This window comes from Salmo salar, chromosome 16 (assembly GCF_965601325.2).
Source record: "Salmo salar chromosome 16, fSalSal1, whole genome shotgun sequence".
Taxonomy (NCBI): Eukaryota; Metazoa; Chordata; class Actinopteri; order Salmoniformes; family Salmonidae; genus Salmo; species Salmo salar.
This window is the reverse complement of record NC_138306.1, coordinates 16,944,489-16,967,462: the sequence shown is the minus strand read 5'-3', so window position 1 is coordinate 16,967,462 and position 22,974 is coordinate 16,944,489. Positions and strand designations below refer to the sequence as shown.

Genomic DNA, 22,974 nt, shown 5'->3' with positions numbered 1-22,974 from the left:
ACTTCTGGACGAGGACTGATATATCACTACAAGTCATGTTTACGCTGTAAGTCAGAGAGGAAGGGGGAGGACCAATGCTTAGTAGCGGAGCTGTGCAAATGAGATAATATGTTTCAGGACTGGAGAAAAACAAACTGCTTGGTTTGTTCCGAGAGACAGAGCAATACTCGCTCAAGGCTTTCCCATAGAGCCATAAAAGAGAGAGAGAGAGAGAGAGAGAGAGGGAGGGAGAGAGAGAGAGAGAGATGTGTTGCTCTGGAGCACCAGAGCGCTGCTAATTGGTGCAAGTGGTTCAGTGGCATCTGCTGGAACAAACAGAGGGATCAGGAGCTGCCTGTTTGTCAGGAGGAGACGAGACACTCCTACACACACACACACACGTCAGGAGGAGACGAGACACTCCTACACACACACACACGTCAGGAGGAGACGAGACACTCCTACACACATACACACACGTCAGGAGGAGACGAGACACTCCTACACACATACACACACGTCAGGAGGAGACGAGACACTCCTACACACACACACACGTCAGGAGGAGACGAGACACTCCTACACACACACACACGTCAGGAGGAGACGAGACACTCCTACACACACACACACGTCAGGATGAGACGAGACACTCCTACACACACACACGCAGGGGGCGAGCACCCACACACACGTCAGGAGGAGACGAGACACTCCTACACACACACACACACACACACACACACGTCAGGAGGAGACGAGACACTCCTACACACACACACACGTCAGGAGGAGACGAGACACTCCTACACACACACACACGTCAGGAGGAGACGAGACACTCCTACACACACACACACACGTCAGGAGGAGACGAGACACTCCTACACACACACACACGTCAGGAGGAGACGAGACACTCCTACACACACACACACACGTCAGGAGGAGACGAGACACTCCTACACACACACACACGTCAGGAGGAGACGAGACACTCCTACACACACACACACGTCAGGAGGAGACGAGACACTCCTACACACACACACACGTCAGGAGGAGACGAGACACTCCTACACACACACACACACGTCAGGAGGAGACGAGACACTCCTACACACACACACACGTCAGGAGGAGACGAGACACTCCTACACACACACACACGTCAGGAGGAGACGAGACACTCCTACACACACACACACGTCAGGAGGAGACGAGACACTCCTACACACACACACACACACACACACACGTCAGGAGGAGACGAGACACTCCTACACACACACACACACACACACACACGTCAGGAGGAGACGAGACACTCCTACACACACACACACGTCAGGAGGAGACGAGACACTCCTACACACACACACACGTCAGGAGGAGACGAGACACTCCTACACACACACACACGTCAGGAGGAGACGAGACACTCCTACACACACACACACGTCAGGAGGAGACGAGACACTCCTACACACACACACACGTCAGGAGGAGACGAGACACTCCTACACACACACACACACGTCAGGAGGAGACGAGACACTCCTACACACACACACACGTCAGGCGGAGACGAGACACTCCTACACACACACACACGTCAGGAGGAGACGAGACACTCCTACACACACACACACGTCAGGAGGAGACGAGACACTCCTACACACACACACACGTCAGGAGGAGACGAGACACTCCTACACACACACACACGTCAGGAGGAGACGAGACACTCCTACACACACATACACACGTCAGGAGGAGACGAGACACTCCTACACACACATACACACGTCAGGAGGAGACGAGACACTCCTACACACACACACACGTCAGGATGAGACGAGACACTCCTACACACACACACACGTCAGGAGGAGACGAGACACTCCTACACACACACACACACGTCAGGAGGAGACGAGACACTCCTACACACACACACACAAGTCAGGAGGAGACGAGACACTCCTACACACACACACACACACGTCAGGAGGAGACGAGACACTCCTACTCACACACACACACGTCAGGAGGAGACGAGACACTCCTACACACACACACACACGTCAGGAGGAGACGAGACACTCCTACACACACACACACGTCAGGAGGAGACGAGACACTCCTACACACACACACGTCAGGAGGAGACGAGACACTCCTACACACACACACACGTCAGGAGGAGACGAGACACTCCTACACACACACACGTCAGGAGGAGACGAGACACTCCTACACAAACACACATGTCAGGAGGAGACGAGACACTCCTACACACACACACACACACACACACATGTCAGGAGGAGACGAGACACTCCTACACACACACACACACGTCAGGAGGAGACGAGACACTCCTACACACACACACACACACACGTCAGGAGGAGACGAGACACTCCTACACACACACACACGTCAGGAGGAGACGAGACACTCCTACACACACACACACACACACACATCAGGAGGAGACGAGACACTCCTACACACACACACACACATGTCAGGAGGAGACGAGACACTCCTACACACACACACGTCAGGAGGAGACGAGACACTCCTACACAAACACACATGTCAGGAGGAGACGAGACACTCCTACACACACACACACACACACACACACATGTCAGGAGGAGACGAGACACTCCTACACACACACACACGTCAGGAGGAGACGAGACACTCCTACACACACACACACGTCAGGAGGAGACGAGACACTCCTACACACACACACGTCAGGAGGAGACGAGACACTCCTACACACACACACACGTCAGGAGGAGACGAGACACTCCTACACACACACACACACACACACACACATGTCAGGAGGAGACGAGACACTCCTACACACACACACACGTCAGGAGGAGACGAGACACTCCTACACACACACACACACACACACGTCAGGAGGAGACGAGACACTCCTACACACACACACGCGCACACACAGACATGCGCACATACGCACAAGTAAGTTAGTCTACGCCTGTTGTTTACGAAGCATGTGACAAATACATTTGATTTGAACCACACTCACACACACACACACACACACACACACACACACACACACACACACACACACACACACACACACACACACACACACTCAGGCCTCATCCCGGTCACTCACAGAACTAAACAAATCATATACATTTTTATTAGTTACATGCTTTGTAAACAACAGGTGTAGACTAGCAGTGAAATGCGTACTTACGGGCCCTTCCCAGAAATGCAGAGAGAAAGAAAATAGAGTGATAATAGAAAAGTAAAAGGTGTAATAATAAATACACCATGTGTAATAATAATTTGGCTATATACACGGGGTGCCAGACACAAGTACACCGGCTCAGAGTTACATACAGGAGTTTTTACTGGGTAGGTCACATGGTGGGCAAAAGCACATGACCATAGTCGTGAATCATGGCTAGGGCCAAGAGTTTTTCCTGACGTTATGACCTTGCCAGATTGACCCTGCTGTGAAAATGTGCCACAGCTAAGGCATAACGCACTGTGATTTTATCAGTAACGGATTATAGTGAATCTGGCTCTGGGCATATTACCTCTGCAGTGAACATATTTACCAGATGTGATTATTTCAGTGTTGTCACCCTAAATATTTGTGCCAGCAATGATTTTCCAAGTCTGACTGACTAACATTTTCAGTCAAACAAATTTGCGACTTAAAGGGCAAAACTAACAATATCCAATTAAGCGTGCCTTATTTTGCACGTCTGCATTTGAATGCTGTTTGGCTGATTGTGTTTGAAACTCTGAATGAGAAGTTGACGTGTTATTTGATATTTTCTCCTCGTCCTCCTGTAGATCCGGTACATCTCTCAGACACAGGGGCTGCCTGCGGAGTTTCTCCTGAGTGCAGGGACTAAGACTACTAGGTTCTTCAACCGAGTCACTGACTCTACCAACTACCCCCTGTGGAGGCTGAAGGTAGGCCTCTATTACACACACACACACACACACACACACCCACACACACACACACACACACACACACACACACACACACACACACACACACATTTGAAAAACACTAATTACGATTGCCCAGTTGTTGCATCAAAACTCTCCATACACATCAAAAGAGGAGTTGGGTTTCAGTGGAGTCGATCATGTAAAACTATATTTTCCCACCAAGTGACCTACCCAGTATGTCAATGATGTATTAAGTGCCTTGCAAAAAAAATGTATGTGAACAAATCCACAGGAGCTGATTGGCTTGATCCCTTCCTACTGCAGCTTTCTGCCCCCCTCATTATAGAACCTTTGACCCAGATTTTTTATTAAACAATTGCTTCTGGTGGTATCCCTAAGACCTGTCTTCCTCCTTCACAAAGCTGGAGATCCTTCTGACCTAGATAACTACCGCCCAATTTCTAAACTATCTTGCCTTGCAAAAATATTAGAATCACTGGCAAACTCTCAGCTAATAACTTTTTTTGCTCTTTGAATTATACTCTTAATGTGTACCAGTCTGGTTTTAGAGCACAGTTTTAGCATCTACACTTACATTATATATTCAATTGCTTAGATCATAGGAATCACTGTTCTGCCATATTTATAGACCTTTTCAAGGCTTGAGATTGTCGACCATCCCCTACTCATTCAAGGTTGTCTGAAATGGGCCTCGACCAGGCGTCGTGCAAGTGGTTTGGGAACTATCTGTCAGACAGGACACAATGTGTTTTTTCTGTCAAGTTACCTCGATATTCCTAAAGGTGTCCTCTTTACTATTTATACTATATAAATCATATTGGTCTCTCTGCAAAGACCTGCAACATTCATCTGTATGTAGATGAGACTGATATTTACACTATTGCCCCTACGGCTGACCAGGCTGTTGGAGCTGCAATTTTAGATTTTTGTCAACTTGCAGAAAGTTCTTGTTGATTTAAAATAAATGAATGCGGGAAAAAACAAAATGTATTCTGTTTTCTAATTCTCGTAGAAATAACTAAGATGGTCTACACATTTATGCATTGGGTGGTTGTTTAATCGAGCAGGTTCCCGCCTATAAACATCTGGGTTTTTGGATTGAGAATAATCTGACGTACGTATGAGCTAGTTAAAAAGCTGCGATTTAATGCCTCTGCCTAAACAGTCAACTTTCCTGCCAGTTCTTGACGATGGGGACACCATTATTGGGAATGCAGCAGCCACTACTATTAAATCCTCGGATACCGTCTACCATAGCACCCTTCGCTTTATAACAGGTGACGCAAAACGTTGGCTGGTCCTCATTAAAGTCCCGTCGATCACTTCACTATTCCCTCTTTGTTGACAAAGCTCTCCTACATGAGCTTCCGACCTACCTCACTTCACTGTTAAAATGAAAAAATATGAGACAGCCAGCCGTTCACAGGGATGGTTAACTCTCGAGGTTCCACCAGTACGTAACGATCTAGGTAAATCCGCCTTCAGTTTCAGTGCCCCCCATTTTTGGAAAAGCCTACAGAACTCTTGACTCTCTGGTGCCTCTAGAGCAGTTTAGGACTTTAATGTTAAATTAAGTTAGTGGTAATTGCAACTGTTTGGATTTAATGTAAAAATTGTATCTGTGGTGTTTGAAGCTGTAGTGTTGATTCTGTAAATTATAGTTTATTTTATTTTTATTAATCATTTTTAATTTGGTGTATTGTTGTCCTTAGTCCACCATTGTAAATGGTCTCACTGGGTCCCCCTGAATAAATGTGTTTTAAAAAACGAGCTACAGAAGCCCAGTGTGAGGCATTGGCAGGATAGACTCAACGCTGGCTCCAAAGAAATGTTGCTCTATTCAGGCCACTCAATAAGGTGCTGACCTGTTCAAGCACCAGCATTTTTTCCCCTTTGGCAGTACTTTGGAGTCATGCAGTGAATCCGCAGACATATTTTTACTGTATTGAACATCCTGACCCCACAATACCAATATCTCAGCTGGATATATACGCCCTCACCGCTCTACTGCACTTAGCAATATTCTCTCCCAAGATTGATCAGCTCTCCTTGGAGACTCACCACGAGTCCGTCCCAAATGGCACCTCACTCCCTATAAAGTGCACAACGTTTGACGAACGTGCCGTTGTCTGACACACCCCATGTCTTTGTTCTTATTCATACAAAATGAGGCACAACAACATACCACATTGACATCCAATAATGTAGCTCCTTGCAACGTTCACCTTTCAGTAACTATAGAGGATAACACCCTGTCTGTTGTGTGTGTGTGTGTGTGTGTGTGTGTGTGTGTGTGTGTGTGTGTGTGTGTGTGTGTGTGCTCTTAAGTTATACAAGAGGCTGTCACTGTGTGAAAAGGTAGAGATAAGTTATTACTTTGTATATTAGGACATGGCTACAGCCTCATATTTGTCCATGGTTGTTGGCAATGGAAAATCAGATAACTAGTAACCGACAACCTTTTCCCTTTCGCTGAGACAGAGCCAGGGATAGGCCTGTCAGAATGATTGCTAAGCTTCGCTTCGACCTTGGCTTGTCGTGTATTTCCATTTTACAGCAGCCGTGATAATGCTGATACTGTAATTAAAACGAATACAGCGTGTTTGGTCAGAGAGTTTTCCTCTGATAATAGGTCTGTAAGATTAGTGTGTGTCCACATACTGCAAGTGGGTGTGTGTGTTTCAATGCTTACACACATGTCCCCGCTTTTGCCCATACACATGTTTTGTGTGTGTATTTTATTTTACTAGGCAAGTCAGTTAAGAACAAATTCTTATTTACAATGACAGTGGGGTAACTGCTTTTTTCAGGGGAAGAACAACAGATTTTTACCTTGTCAGCTCGGGGATTCGATCCAGCAACCTTCCAGTTACTGCTCCAATGCTCTAACCACTAGGCTACCTGCCGCCACAAAAGTGTGTCTGCACCGGTGTGTGTGTTTCACCACCCCAGTCCTGCTAGCTAGCTCAGTCCTGCTGCCGATAAACAATAGTGCTCAGTCCTGCTGCCGATAAAGAATAGTGCTCAGTCCTGCTAGCTAGCTCAGTCCTGCTGCCGATAAACAATAGTGCTCAGTCCTGCTAGCTAGCTCAGTCCTGCTGCCGATAAAGAATAGTGCTCAGTCCTGCTAGCTAGCTCAGTCCTGCTGCCGATAAACAATAGTCCTCAGTCCTGCTAGTTAGCTCAGTCCTGCTGCCGATAAACAATAGTGCTCAGTCCTGCTAGTTAGCTCAGTCCTGCTGCCGATAAACAATAGTGCTCAGTCCTGCTAGTTAGCTCAGTCCTGCTGCCGATAAACAATTGTGCTCAGTCCTGCTGCCGATAAACAATAGTGCTCAGTCCTGCTGCCGATAAACAATAGTGCTCAGTCCTGCTAGCTAGCTCAGTCCTGCTGCCGATAAACAATAGTGCTCAGTCCTGCTAGTTATCTCAGTCCTGCTGCCGATAAACAATAGTGCTCGGTCGTGCTGCCGATAAACAATAGTGCTCAGTCCTGCTAGCTAGCTCAGTCCTGCTGCCGATAAACAATAGTGCTCATTCCTGCTAGCTAGCTCAGTCCTGCTGCCGATAATCAATAGTGCTCAGTCCTGCTAGCTAGCTCAGTCCTGCTGCCGATAAACAATAGTGCTCAGTCCTGCTAGTTAGCTCAGTCCTGCTGCCGATAAACAATAGTGCTCAGTCCTGCTACCGATAAACAATAGTGCTCAGTCCTGCTAGCTAGCTCAGTCCTGCTGTCGATAAACAATAGTGCTCAGTCCTGCTAGCTAGCTCAGTCCTGCTAGCTAACTCAGTCCTGCTGCCGATAAACAATAGTGCTCAGTCCTGCTAGCTAACTCAGTCCTGCTGCCAATAAACAATAGTGCTCAGTCCTGCTAGCTAACTCAGTCCTGCTGCCGATAAACAATAAATCTCAGTCCTGCTGCCGATAAACAATAGTGCTCAGTCCTGCTGTCGATAAACAATAGTGCTCAGTCCTGCTAGCTAACTCAGTCCTGCTGTCGATAAACAATAGAGCTCAGTCCTGCTAGCTAGCTCAGTCCTGCTGCCTATAACTAGATTCTGTAATGAGGGACATGTAAATAAAGTATTTTCAGAGACTAGAGGAAGTCTTATGGGAACTGAATGAAACATCTGTTTCTTGTCTCCACAGACACCCGAGGACCATGAAGGAGAGACAGCGATCAAGTCGAAGGAGGCCCGGAAGTACATCTTCAATTGCCTGGACGATATGGCGCAGGTTCAGAGCACTGTATATACAATACACACACATGCACGCATGCACACACACACACACACACACACACACGCAGTGGAGCCCCTTGCATATGCAGGCGCACAGGGGAAATGAAACCGTCTGTGCTCCGAACAAAACCCTTCTTCATTTCAGATTATTTTCTTTCTTCTTATTTTCTCTAAAACCACCGCTTAATAAATGACAGGCTGACATCGTAGTCGAGCATTTGGTCAACTCAGTCACAGTATTTCCTGTGTGTAGTTTGCTTTCTTATTTAAGCTGGGTGAATGTTGTGGCCATCACCTAACTGGACGCGTCTGTGTTGGACATGTACACAACGAGACAGAGAAGGCTAGAGGAGTTGCAGCGTGGGAAGCAAGACAATAGCTTTTAGCCCTTAGCTAGGTCATATTCATTAGGAAATAGTTTTAAAACATTTCACAAGGAAACATTTTAATGAGGGTTTCTTATTGGACAAGTCCAGGTAGTCCCTGCCTGTTTCAGTCCGTTTTCTTCTGTTTGGTGCCCAATGAACAAGAGTCTGCTCTCTCCAGCGCGACGTTTACAGAGAGAACACCTGTGGGAACCCATTTGTTTGGTAAAACAAAGAAAGGATGCATTACAGTGTTTACGTAACCAGGAAGTGACTCATACAACTAAACCCTGGTGTAGAAAAGCACTGTCGCCAAACGGCTTATATCTTATGTGATCCTTCTCATAACACGTCTCCTCTCCCCAACTCTCATTCCGATTGCGGTGGGAAAGTTGACACAGACCTATGACATTTTGCAGATGATGATACGATAGTGTCTCTGCCCATATTTTGTTCTCTCTGTCACCCGCCCAAACATACTAGTTTTAACACCACGCATACTGTAGCGTACATACCGGTAATGATGGAAACCGTGATACATTTCCCAGGCATCTAAAACGTCTTGTTCCTTGAGGGGAGGATAAAAAGCTGTCAAGGTACATGACAGATTAAGTCAGGTAAAATATGACTTGAGGTCTGCGATCTGATTGCAGTTTGCTCCGTACACCGCACGCACGCACACACACACACACACACACACACACACACACACACACACACACACACACACACACACACACACACACACACAAATCATCTGGCACGTTAAGCCCTTGGGGTCGTCCACCTCATGCGGACCTACAATTGTTCACTTCAGTGATGTCCCGTCTGGACTATTAGAGTTGACCCAGTGCCCAGCCAGAGTGCTCCAGGTCTGGCATAGTGTGCAGGCCCAGCGGAAGTGGTGCTCGGTGAAGTTAGTGCCTCTGCCTGGGTTAGTTTAGGAGGCTATACCTCCAAGCTGCTCCTACTCCCAGACACACAACACTGGTCTAATGAAATGAACATGCCAGGACCCCATCCAACACACACACAAACACAGCACAAGAGGTTGTGGTAGCACCTTAATTGGGGAGAATGGGCTCGTGGGTAATGACTGGAGCGGAATCAGTGGAATGGTATCAAATACATCAAACACATGGTTTCCATGGTTTCCAGGTGTTTGATGCCATTCCATTCGCTCCGTTCTGGCCATTATTATGAGCCGTCCTCTAAGCACCCTCCACTGACGCACAGGTAGGCAGGCACACACACACACCACACACACACACACACACACACACACACACACACACACACACACACACACACACACACACACACACACACACACACACACACACACAGGTTACTAAAAGAAACAGAAAGTAAAAAGAGGAGCCCAGTCCTAATTGGGAGAAGAGCTTAGACCGAGTCAGAATCTAGGGCCAGATAAATAAGTTAGCAGTGTGGACATCTGTCTTCATTTGTATAATGGATCATATCTGAAGGTACAGAAGGACTGGAGAGAGAGACTTGGGTTGATTACTGGGACGTCTGCCAATGGTTACATTCTTGTTGCTTCCACACCGTCTTGGGAAATGTGGGGAGAGCTTAAAGTTCTGGAGGACCTATCTCCATTTGATCTCTAGTTAGCACTAGCTAAACTGGATGCAGCCTGAATGGAGAACTAGATAGACGGAGGCCAAGACTATGTGGCTATGTTTTCACCACACACAACTCTGCGACCCAGCATGACTTTACAATAACAGTTGCTGACAGCGAAGCAATGGCCGAAAGACAAGCTCCTTGCATTCAGTTTCACTACTACTAACTACTCTCCCTTTCCTCTAAATAATATTACTGACCTCAACTCAGATGGGATGCTGTTAGTTGTCCAACATTAAACCTGATATTCTAAACTAGGGTTGTTCTGTACACATCATAGTCTTGCATGGTTAACTCCACCTCTCCTCAGGCACAGGCAGCCGGATGTGTCCCAGTGCTGCTCGGACATCTGCTGTCGTGTCCTCATGTTCTCCAGTGCCATGTCATGTCACAGCTACTCAACATAGAAATAGAAGCACTAGATTCTAGATGATATTTCTATAATAACATCTGCTGTCGTGTCCTCGTGTTTTGGAGTGCCATGTCATAGGTCCTCAGGAGTTACTAGATACTATTTCTATGATATAATGTCTCTGAGGCCAGAAATATCCATTGACATGCGTATACAGACACTGCACTCGTCATGTAAACTACACTGAACAGAGATAGAAACGTAACATACAACAATTTCAAAGATTTTACTGAGTTACAGTTCATATAAGGAAATCAGTCAATTGAAATAAATTCATTAGGCCCTAATGTCACGTCCTGACCAGTAAAAGGGGTTGTTTGTTATTGTAGAGTGGTCAGGGCGTGGCAGAGGGTGTTTGTTTTGTGTGTTTCGGGGTTTTTGGTGTATGTTCTATATTGTCTATTTCTATGTGTTTATCTGGGTTTTCTATTTCTATGTTGGGGTTTTGGAACGACTTCCAATTAGAGGCAGCTGGTTGTCGTTGCCTCTAATTGGAGGCCATATTTAAGTGGGTTAATTTTCTCGTGTTTGTGGGTGGTTGTTTCCGTGTATAGTCTGAGCACCTTAGAGGACTGTTTTCGTCGTTTGTTTTGTGTAAGTGTTTTGTTTTGTTTTTCCTTCAATAAAAGATGATGATTCATATACCCGCTGTGTTTTGGTCCACTACCTACAACGACGCGTGTGACACGTAATCTATGGATTTCACATGACTGGGAATGCAGATATGCATCTGTTCGTCACAGATACCTTAAAAAATAGGTAGGGGCGTGGATCAGAAAACTAGAATCTGGTGTGACCAGCATTTGCAACGTGACACATCTCCTTCACATAGAGTTGATCAGGCTGTTGATTGTGGCTTATGGAATGTTGTCCCACTCCTCTTCAATGGCTGTGTGAAGTTGCTGGATATTGTCGGGAACTGGAGCGCACTGTTGTACACGTCGATCCAGAGCATCCTAAACATGCTCAATGGGTGACATGTCTGGTGAGTATGCAGCCATGGAAGAACTGGGACATTTTCAGCTTCCAGGAATTGTGTACAGATCCTTGTGACATGGGGCTCTGCATTATCATGCTGAAACATGAGGTGATGGCGGCAGATGAATGGCACGACAATGGGCCTCAGGATCTCGTCACGGCATCTCTGTGCATTTAAATTGCCATCGATAAAATGCAATTGTGTTTGTTGTCCATAGCTTGTGCCTGACCATACCATAACCCCACCTCCACCAGTAATGTTGCACTCTGTTCATAACGTTGACATCAGAAAACCCCTCGCCCACACGACGCCATACACGCTGTCTGCCATCTGACCGGTACAACTGAAACTGGGATTCGATGACCACTTCTCCAGTGTGTCAGTGGTCATCGAAGGTGAGGATTTGCCCACTGAAGTCTGTTATGACGCTGACCTGTAGTCAGGTCAAGATCCTGGTGAGAACGACGAGCACACAGATGAGCTTCCCTGAGGCGGTTTCTGACAGTTTGTGCAGAAATTCTTCGGTTGTGCAAACCTACAATTTCATCAACTGTCCGGGTGGCTGGTCTCAGACGATCCTGCAAGTTGAAGACGCCGGATGTGGAGGTCCTAGGCTGGCGTGGTTACACGTGGTCTGCTGTTGTGAGGCCTGTTGGACATACTGACATATTCTCGAAAAAAATGACGTTGGAGGCTTATAGAGAAATAACATTTTAATTATTTGGCTACAACTCTGTTGGACATTCCTGCAGTCAGCATGCCAATTGCACGCTCCCTCAAAATGTGAGACATCTGTGGCATTGTGTTGTGTGACAAAACTACACATTTTAGAGTGGCCTTTTATTGTCCCAAGCATAAGGTGCGCCTGTGTAATGATCGTTCTTGATATGCCACACCTGTCAGGTGGATGGATATATTGGCAAAAGAGAAAGGCTCACTAACTGGGATGTAAACAAATGTGTGCACAATATTTGAGATAAATCATTTTCGTGCATATGGAAAATGTTATTTCAGCTCATGAAACATGGGACCAACACTTTACATGTTGCGTTTATATTTTTGTTCAGTGTATAATAGGACTATGCTCAATTTCAGAACTTTTTGTGTTGTGGGCAGGATAAAGAGAAGTGATGATTATACTAAAAGTATTCTACTGCTTTGCTGCTCTTTGACTTTATGATCTAGCATACTCATAGAGGTCTTGCTCTGTCTCGGCATTCAATCAATTCACTACAATAGAATGCATGCTGTTCTCCGTAACATTAACATATATACTGTACATTTCTGCTGTGCTACAATGCTTGTATGGAGTTAGATTGCCTCCGTACACATACATAGGCGAGGCGACACATTCGCAATCCGACTGAGTGCGTTTTCCAAAGTAATTTTTCCCTCTCGCAGAGGACAGAGTGATTATTTTCCCCACCTCATTCCAGAGATTATTCCTTTATCACGGCGAGTGGAGATGTGCGAGGCAGGGAGGGGTTAGGGACGGAGCCTGAATAACTTGCGTAGGAACAAGAACTCAATCATATTGTTTGGCGTTGACTGGCAGTACATCAGATAGCCCCTGAAGCAGGGCTATAGGTAAGCTGTATCTTTATGAAAAACGGGCCCGCTATCTCAGCATAGCAATCGCAATAAACAAGCACGCTTGTCCCTGTCTGTGTCCCTGTCCCCCCAACTCAGACATGCCACTGAAGGCTGTGGGCTGCTCCAGAGCGGCTCTACCTCCCCCTCCTCATCTACCTCTGCCCCAGCCTCCACCTCCCCCTCTGTCTCAGCTTCTACTTCCCCCTCCTCCTTTCCCCCTCTGCCTCAGCCTCTACCTCCCCCTCCTCCTTTCCCCCTCTGCCTCAGGCTCTACCTCCCCCTCCTCCTCTACCTCCCGCTCTGCATCAGCCTCTACCTCCCCCTCCTCCTTTCCCCCTCTGCCCCAGCCTCTACCTCCCCCTCTGACTCTAACTCTACCTCCCCCTCTGCCTCAGCCTCTACCTCCCCCTCCTCCTTTCCCCCTCTGCCTCAGGCTCTACCTCCTCCTCTACCTCTGCCTCATCCTCTACCTCCCCCTCTACCTCCCCCTCTGCCCCAGCCTCTACCTCCCCCTCTGCCTCAGCCTCTATCTCCTCCTCTACCTCCCCCTCAGCCTCTACCTCCCCCTCCTCCTTTCCCCCTCTGCCTCAGGCTCTACCTCCCCCTCCTCCTCTACCTCTGCCCCAGCCTCTACCTCCCCCTCTGCCTCATCCTCTACCTCCCCCTCTACCTCCCCCTCTGCCTCAGCCTCTACCTCCCCCTCTACCTCTGCCTCAACCTCTACCTCCCCCTCTACCTCCCCCTCTGCCTCAGCCTCTACCTCCCCCTCTGCCTCAGCCTCTACCTCCCCCTCTGCCTCAGCCTCTACCTCCCCCTCCTCCTCTACCTCCCCCTCTGCCTCAGCCTCTACCTCCCCCTCTGCCTCAGCCTCTACCTCCCCCTCTGCCTCAGCCTCTACCTCCCCCTCCTCCTCTACCTCCCCCTCTGCCCCAGCCTCCCCCTCTGCCTCAGCCTCTACCTCCCCCTCCTCCTTTCCCCCTCTGCCTCAGGCTCTACCTCCCCCTCCTCCTCTACCTCCCCCTCTGCCTCAGCCTCTACCTCCCCCTCTGCCTCAGCCTCTACCTCCCCCTCTGCCTCAGCCTCTACCTCCCCCTCCTCCTCTACCTCCCCCTCTGCCCCAGCCTCCACCTCCCCCTCTGCCTCAGCCTCTACCTCCCCCTCCTCCTTTCCCCCTCTGCCTCAGGCTCTACCTCCCCCTCCTCCTCTACCTCCCGCTCTGCATCAGCCTCTACCTCCCCCTCCTCCTTTCCCCCTCTGCCCCAGCCTCTACCTCCCCCTCTGACTCTACCTCTACCTCCCCCTCTGCCTCAGCCTCTACCTCCCCCTCCTCCTCTACCTCCCCCTCTGCCTCAGCCTCTACCTCCCCCTCCTCCTTTCCCCCTCTGCCTCAGGCTCTACCTCCTCCTCTACCTCTGCCTCATCCTCTACCTCCCCCTCTACCTCCCCCTCTGCCCCAGCCTCTACCTTCCCCTCTGCCTCAGTCTCTATCTCCTCCTCTACCTCCCCCTCAGCCTCTACCTCCCCCTCCTCCTCTACCTCTGCCCCAGCCTCTACCTCCCCCTCTGCCTCATCCTCTACCTCCCCCTCTACCTCCCCCTCTGCCTCAGCCTCTACCTCCCCCTCCTCCTCTCCCCCTCTGCCTCAGCCTCTACCTCTGCCTCAGTCTCTACCTCCCCCTCTGCCTCAACCTCTACCTCCCCCTCTACCTCCCCCTCTGCCTCAGCCTCTACCTCCCCCTCCTCCTCTCCCCCTCTGCCTCAGGCTTTACCTCCCCCTCTACCTCCCCCTCTGCCTCAACCTCTACCTCCCCCTCCTCCTCTCCCCCTCTGCCTCAGCCTTTACCTCCCCCTCAGCCTCTACCTGGCTCTACCTCCCCCTCTACCTCCCCCTTACCCTCTTTTAATAAGCAAACGGCAACACATATCGGGTTAATTCTTCGTTTATTTTTCTTCTCAGCAGTAGATAAAAATCTCAGCGACGGCGCCAGTGGAGTTTTGAAGCGGCTCCGCTCTTTTCTATGAATACCAGTGTAAATGTTTGTAATGTCAGTAAGGTGCAAGGGTATCACTATGCGCTGTGACACTGATGTTGACACCCTAACTGATGAAGCCTTCATGTGTGTTTATAAATAGTTCTATCCATGGGAAAGGCAGCAGTGTTTTTCCTGTCGTTCGCAGCAAAAGTACAGGCTGCCTCTGAAATGGCACAGTATTCCCATTGGGCTCTAGTCAAAAGTAGCGCACTATATACAGAATAGGGTGCCGAAAGTAATGTACTAAATACAGAATAGGGTGCCGAAAGTAATGCACTATATACAGAATAGGGTGCCATTTCAGACACAGCCTCAATAAACACTTCAAGGTCAGGGGAAATCTGAGATTGCTACATCCATTTTTTGACTTTTAAATGTATGATATATACCCATTGATTCTTGAAGACTATAACTTATAAGCTTAGTTAAACTTATGAGCTTAGTTAAATTATCTTACCCCATCTTACCCAAATATGAGCTTGTTTTACTCCTTTGTTTATCTACAAAGTGATTGTAAACAAACACTCTATAGCCTCAAAATATGGTTTAAAAATGTCATTTTGATGGTCAGTCCTTGCATCCATAACTCTGTCTATGAATTTAAGAGTGGTTACATTTCTCCAGCCCCATCCTTCAGCTATTTACCATATCAGTGTTTGGGTCAGGCTTTGTTATTGTTTGAACTGCAGATTGCCCCTTTAAGGTCTGAAAATGTCCCTCTGAAATGCTAATCGCTAATGCTTATTCTGTATGTTGTCTGTCTGCAGGTGAATATGACGACAGATCTGGAGGGTAGTGACATGCTCGCGGAGAAGGCAGACAGGAGAGAGTTCATCGACTTGTTGACCAAGATGCTGACAATCGACGCGGACAAAAGGATCACCCCCATTGAGACCCTCAATCATCCCTTCGTAACCATGACCCACCTCCTCCCCCACAGCACACAGTGCGTCTATTCTAGAGATTCCACCCTGTATCTCATGGAGATAGTTAGATAGCGAAAAGATAACTGGGCAAAAAGTAGCCTTGTAACTGAACTGAATGATAATGGGACAGGCTCATACTCACCTCTCTCTCTCTCTCTCTCTCTCTCCCTCTTTCCCTCCCCCTCTCTCACTCCAGTGTCAAGTCCTGCTTCCAGAACATGGACATCTGTAAGCGTCGTGTGGGCATGTACGACACGGTCAACCAGAGCAAGACCCCTTTCATCACCCACGTGGCCCCCAGCACCTCTACCAACCTCACCATGACCTTCAACAACCAGCTCAACACTGTGCACAGCCAGGTACCTACCATACACAGTGTGGATGATTTTACTTCACATACTCCTCACAATTCATACAACTTCAGCTACTGTCGGTGGTGACCAGCACTATCCATAACCAGGACATGTAGCAAGCTAATGCAGTAATGAAGCGTATGCACTACTACCCGTGTGCAATACACGCTGCAAACAATGTGTCATTAGGACGTCCCCGGGATGTAACGAAATGGTCTGTTAAAGTCGTCAGGACATTGTGTCATGGTCCCCTGGGGGGTTTCGTCTAGTTCCCGGCTGGTCCCGGGGACGTCCCAGAGGACATTCTTTGAGACGTTCTGTCGTGGTCCCCTGGAAGTTTTATCTAGTTCCCGGTTTGTCCCGAGGTGTTTTTTTCTCTCGATGTTCTTTGGGACATTCTGTCATGGTCCCCTGGAGGTTTTGTCTAGTCCCCAGTTTGTCCCTGCAACATTGACTTCATCAAAACATTAGGAAATGTAGCTGGCGAAATTCTTTCTACGATAAACATTAGAAATTTGATGGCCATGCATTATTTTAGCAAAAAAGACCTTGTAAGCTAATTTAATTATGTGTGGCTGCTAGCCAAATAGCGTTACACTTTTCTGATTAAAATGAAGCTATTTTTGACAAATGTTTTGCACTGATTTATTTTGAGTGAAGGAAAACTATAGTTTTACGCCGCTGGTCACTACTGAAGCAAAAAAGAACACTGTTGACTTTCAATAAAAAACGCAGGTGGAATGCTCCTGAGAACGTCCTAATAAGGTCCTTACATGGTCCTCAGTGACGTCCTGGGAACTTACAGGGAAGTAGACAAAGGTCCCCCAGAGAACGTTCCCTTGGGACTATCACACAATGTTCTTAGAACGTTCTCGGAACACCAGAGGGATAACATTGCGCTGAAACCCTTAAGGGACCTAATGGGAACGTCACCTAATATCCTCAGGACGTCCTGTTTGCCGGGCAACCGCTAGATGTCTTGGTTAGTGTGTTTTTTCAGGCTAACACTTTACACAGCACAGTACGCACAATCAGCCCATATCTCTTTATTTGAAAGCAATGCATTGACCATTTGCAAGAAAACACTCCCTATAGTAGAATGCTAAATGAGCATATTAAGGCCAAGACTGCCAAGCTAGGTGTCTGTCTGTGCCTCAGGCTCATTGGGGACTGTCACAAACTGCTGAAGAGATACATGACAAACTTACACTTCCTGCTTGGCTTGCAGTTTAGCGCTTTTCAGGCCTTCAAAATCCCACCAGCGGGCTTCCTCCTCTTCCTCCTCTCCTCCTCCTGTTTCTCTTCATTTTGCCTTTGGAGCTTCAGCACGTAGGGCTTTGTGGGGTGTATGTGACTCTAAACTGCTGACTTTTTGCTTCTGCTGGAATCATGAAATGGCTGCATACTTACATTTTTCAGTTTGTGCTGAATTAGATTTGCAGCTCTCGTTTTTTTCTGGCAAACAGTGTTCTTTATCACTAAACATATTGACAGGCGCAGAACCCACTCTGTGTAGAACGAGGTAAAACCTAGGCTGCGCTGTAACAAATAGCTTAACGCTCATTTTTCTACTTCGCCATCAGAGCAACTTGGTTCTGTGTGGTATGAGCAGCGCTAAGTAAGTGATTTATTTAGCCGGAGAACATTGAAATGTCTTTGAGGTTTTTATTTGCAGGCTCTCTCTGTGTTGTGTATGATGAATGCCACACTTGCATATTGATTAACTCCTCTCCCCCGGTGCTCATCGAGCTTGCTAAGATGTGCAAAATGAAAAATGAACATGCCGTCTCTGAATTTTCAACCACTCAGGCTTAATGAAAAGACGCTAATTAATCTGGGTGTTGTCGAACAAATAGTGTTTGAGTTAAGACCTGAGCGAACTGGGTGTCTTTAAAAGCATTTGTTCCTATCAAAGCTATCTTTAAGCCTTACTTAGGCCTCATTGATGATCTCCCCATGTCCAAGGTCATATTGATTAGGCACCAAACAGAAGAAAACAGACTAAAACAGGGAGGGACTACCTGAACTTGTCTATTAAGAACCCTCGCTTTCGTTGTCCGTTGCAAACCGTTTTGTTACGGTATGCCCTAATGAATACGACCCAGGTTTACAGCAGTTCACGCAATTAGCAAGTGCCTGACGTCTTTGAAATATGTCTGCTCAAGGATAGAGATGTGGAGTCAAGATAGTGAAGCCGAGAGACAAAATGTCAGTTTGCCCAGCAACTACTCTGCTCATTATTAGACTTTGGCAACATTTGCATTTTAAGAGCATTGCATAAGCCTCGATTCTGTCACTTAGGAATCCAGTTGGCTCTTTCAATGTTGACCCTTCACAGAGATAATTGCGTGTCTTGAGTACTGGGTCCAGGATTATTTGGGTCCGTTGAGACATATTGTTGTCTAGCCAGAGGGAGGACAAAGACACTGGGAGGAGAAAGGATTTGTCTTTTTGTCTCGTCTCTATATCACAGTCTCCTCTAACCTGGGTTTTATTCATTAGGCTCACTGTAGCAAAATGCAGCAAAACGTTTTACAACGGAAAACAAAAACAAGTGTTTCTTATTGGACCAGCTCAGGTAGTCCCTCTTTGTTTCAGTCCAGTTTCATCTGTTTGGTGCCTTATGAATACAACCCAGATCAGAGTGTTTCTGTGTGGTTCCTATAGTGCTTCATTAAAGCCTCTGAGTGTGTATGTACATGTATGTGGATATTTAGTTGTGTACACAATACATTGAGAGAATCTCCATTGACATGCATACTTGTGGCAGCTCTAACAGTATGTGTGTATGTACATGTACAGTATAGACAGATAATCCTCTGTGGCTCAATGTACTGTTTATGTACAGTAATTACAGCACTGTCAAATAATAGGTTGGTGATGGAAGTGATTTGTCACATTGATTCTCTCTTTCTCTGGGTTCTCACTCTTCACTGAAATGCAGCATGTACAGTACATTAAAGCTGTCGGAACACAGTCTGAGAAATATCCCACTGATATTTATAATATTCGGAGAGATATTACAATGCCCTAATTTTGCCCTCTGTTTGAATGCATTACCAATGTACCATTAAGACATCTAACGCATAATAAATAAATTACAGATATTTTATGTTGCGATGAGTTATGATAGTATCCCCCCGCAACCCACCAACCTTCAGAACCTTTTGAGCTTACCACCACCACCCAGCCTTTCCTCATGGCTTTTTGTTTCGCTCCCATTGTTCCTTTAGGCCACCAACCTAGCTCCCTCCACCACCAGTGCCACCCTTTCCCTTGCCAACCCCGAAGTCTCCATACTAAACTACCCATCTGCACTCTACCAGCCGTCCGCGGCCTCCGTGGCTGCCGTGGCCCAAAGGAGCATGCCCCTGCAGCCCGGGGCCCCTCAGCTCTGTCCTGCCCGGCCTGACCCCTTCCAGCAGGCCCTCATCGTCTGTCCACCAGGCTTCCAAGGTAAGAGATTAAGCCAACACAGTGTATGCTGTGTAAAAAGGCCACAGATCTAGGATCAGCTTTCTCTATCCCAGAGCTTAACCTTAAGCATTGGTCCTGTATCAGTGGTTAGGTGTCTGTAACGATGGATTGTTTGCCGCCTTCTTGGAACAGGTTAACTTTGAAAAAGCATCAGAAAGATAAAAGATTGCAACAGGATTACCTGTATACATAAATGCTAAATGAGTGAATTAAAATAGCCTCTATAAGCCTTTCTATAGCCAACAGTGCTTTACTTGGGCAGGAGCTCACTGGAGCTGAGTACCGGCACCTCAAATGTTCTACTGCTGGAGCTCCTATTCGTCTTATGGAATATTACCTCAAAAGTAAATATAAACAGTACCGGCACCCAAAATGAGTACCGGCACCTATTTCAAACACTGCCTGTCAAAGGCTCAGTCAGTTTCAGTAGACTAGATCAGCACTGTCTGGCACCAGGGAGTTTTGTTTTTCTCCTGAAGGGAGAAGGGCTTATCAAGCTGTGAGCAGGCACTGCACACCACTGGCAGTGTAGACCTTTTGTTCTGTGACTTCCACTGACCCCCCAAGGCAACGGCAGTCTTCATGTTTAAGAGATATGCTGTGATACATTTATGAGCTAATTAGTCATATAAAAATGCATTTATCTATGATTGATGCTTTTGAACCATCGCTCTGGTCTAACCTCTGTTTGTGAGGTTAAGACTGAAAGAAACATTCTTTAGATAAGAATTTCCATTTCCTGTTTGCTCCACTCAACCAAGGGTTATATAGATATAATATATGTTGCCATTACTAACTTAATGTTTTCAAGCTGAATCAGTAATTGAGTACAGTATCACTATAAACTAAAAAACTGTTTTGAAATGAATATTTTTTCTTTAACAATTTTGCCGTCATTGTTTCTTCCAGGGAGCAAGCCTTTTTGTGTGACACGTAGAGTATTGTTGTTGTTGTTGATCTCATCTATGTTGTTGTGTGTGTCCTCAGGGCTGCAGGCTTCCCCGTCCAAGCACACAGGCTACTCAGTGCGGATGGAGAACGCCGTTCCTATAGTGACGCAGGCCCCTGGCGCTCAGCCGCTGCAGATCCAGCCAGGCCTGTTGACACAGGTAGGGAGTAGTGACGCGGCCCGTCGTCGTGGAGATCAGGGGGCCCACATATAGTCTCTTAATTGCATCTCTGAACTCATAATGATAGCTCATCTTTGTTTCCCTGGGGTGCACAATACACTGAACCTATTCTATTTACTGGGAGACATGAATGTCTTCCTAAACACACATATGGCTAAAAGGGTCTTTTGTATGCTTTTGTTGATGAAAGCTACTTTGGAAATGTCAGGCCGTACCTCTGTATCCTTTACCTACATCAGTGTAACAGGCTAGCCTTTGATCAAGGCAGGGAGTCAGTCTGTGTGTTCTTGTGATCCTTTTGCCCCTGCTGGTAGCTGCTTTGCCTGAGTGAGTTAAACCCTGTTTCTAGTGTCCTCCCACCCTCCCTTTCTCCTGGAGGAAGAGGCTGCCATGGTTTGATGAACAAGAGGGAGAATTTGTTTGTTCGCGTTCAGAGTTCTCACTAAAAGCCTTAGCAGTGGAGCTGTAGTAGGTTTACCAGCTAATGTACAGTCGTTTGAAGGAACATGCATACCCATGCATTATTCCTACAATAGACTATAAAGTAGTAAAGTGGAGCAGTAGGCCACCTCCCCCTCTGGTTTCTGGAAATTTCCATAAGCGCTTTAAAGTCCTAGGAGTGAGAAGGGTTCCCTTATCTCTTGTTAATCATGCAGTAGCCAACTAGCGAGGGTCTCTGTGCTGTGTAGAAGACTAATCTGTCAGATTCCAAATGATGATTAGCTTTAGGGCTGCTTCCAAGTCAGGCGCTCTGGAATTATAGGCCTCAGAAGAGAGGGACAGATTAGGAAACGCTTGAGGGTTTTGAGGGGTTCGCTCAACTCCAAAAGGCTACAAAGGTCACCCTATACCCTATAGCATTAACTTAATTTATAGCATTCATTCTGAAAGACTGCCTCAAAAGAAGCTTTCATAAAATATTTCACAGTATATTCAATTCTACAGTACAAAGCATGCCGTTTATACAGACCAGTAGCACATCCAATACGTGGAAGTACTGGATCTAAATCCCTCATTCCCTTTGCTCTGGGAGGTCTCTAGTGGGTGTGGGTGGGTTTAGCCTTCAGGCCTTTCTGCAGCCGCAGCCCCCCTCGGCCCAGGTTGGGCTCAATCTCCCTGGGTGTCTGTAGAGCAGAGCTGAGGCTGGGTGGTGGAGCTGTGGAGGAGGGCCCCAGGCAGGCAGCCAGGCAGGACCTTTATCTGGATCAGGAATGCAGAAAATTTGGAAACAATTGGGGAGTGAGAGCCAGGGCTTTCAGGGCCCTAAGGTGACAAAGGTTTTTTTTCCTCGGGGAGAGGAGGTTGTTGTTGGGAGGCGGGGAACTTGCTAGCACCGCTGCTGCTGGGGCGATGGGCCTGGGAAGAAAAGGGCCTCTTAACCGGGTTAGGGGCAGACAGGCCGATTACACAACACAGACGCCCGGCGAGAGAGGAATGCATACTGCCAGGAATGGAGTGAGCAGGATGGATGAAGAGATAGAGGGGTGGAGAGAAGGCGATGGAAGTATTAGTGGTTCTTAATGGGTTCTGGCATGTTGATAAAAGGACTTGAGATGTGAATTTAACCATGTGATATGTAAAGGGAGTCTGCGAGTGGCTTAGGTTGTCTTCTATTGGCCGGGTTTTCATGCTTTTCCATTGGCTGTGCCTGTGTCCTTTATCCATCCACAGCCCGGTCATGTTTTGTTGACCTAAAGATGCCTCCCTCCCCCTTCACCCATGGACTGTTTTTGTTTGAAGTTAATCATCTCTCCCTACTTACCTCAGACAAAACAATTCCACTCCCACAAGCTAGCGGTCATACGCTGTTCAACCTTACAATCATTCTTTAACAGGAGAGTAT

At 47.2% G+C, this 22,974-nt stretch overlaps 1 protein-coding gene across 7 annotated transcripts in view; it reads left to right on the top strand.

Annotated features, from left to right (window-relative positions):
* LOC106573173 (homeodomain-interacting protein kinase 2) overlaps positions 1-22,974 on the top strand; it is a 103,832-nt gene that overhangs the window by 68,141 nt on the left and 12,717 nt on the right. For 5 of the 7 annotated variants that reach the window (XM_014147899.3, XM_082962581.1, XM_014147903.3 and 2 more), the window contains exons 4-9: positions 3,847-3,969; positions 8,126-8,224; positions 16,013-16,191; positions 16,368-16,530; positions 19,758-19,980; positions 20,989-21,110. In XM_014147899.3, the coding sequence (XP_014003374.1) occupies positions 3,847-3,969; positions 8,126-8,224; positions 16,013-16,191; positions 16,368-16,530; positions 19,758-19,980; positions 20,989-21,110 (909 nt within the window). The remainder of the gene's footprint in view (positions 1-3,846; positions 3,970-8,125; positions 8,225-16,012; positions 16,192-16,367; positions 16,531-19,757; positions 19,981-20,988; positions 21,111-22,974) is intronic. The other 2 variants (XM_014147905.3, XM_014147900.3) reach the window with 1 other exon arrangement.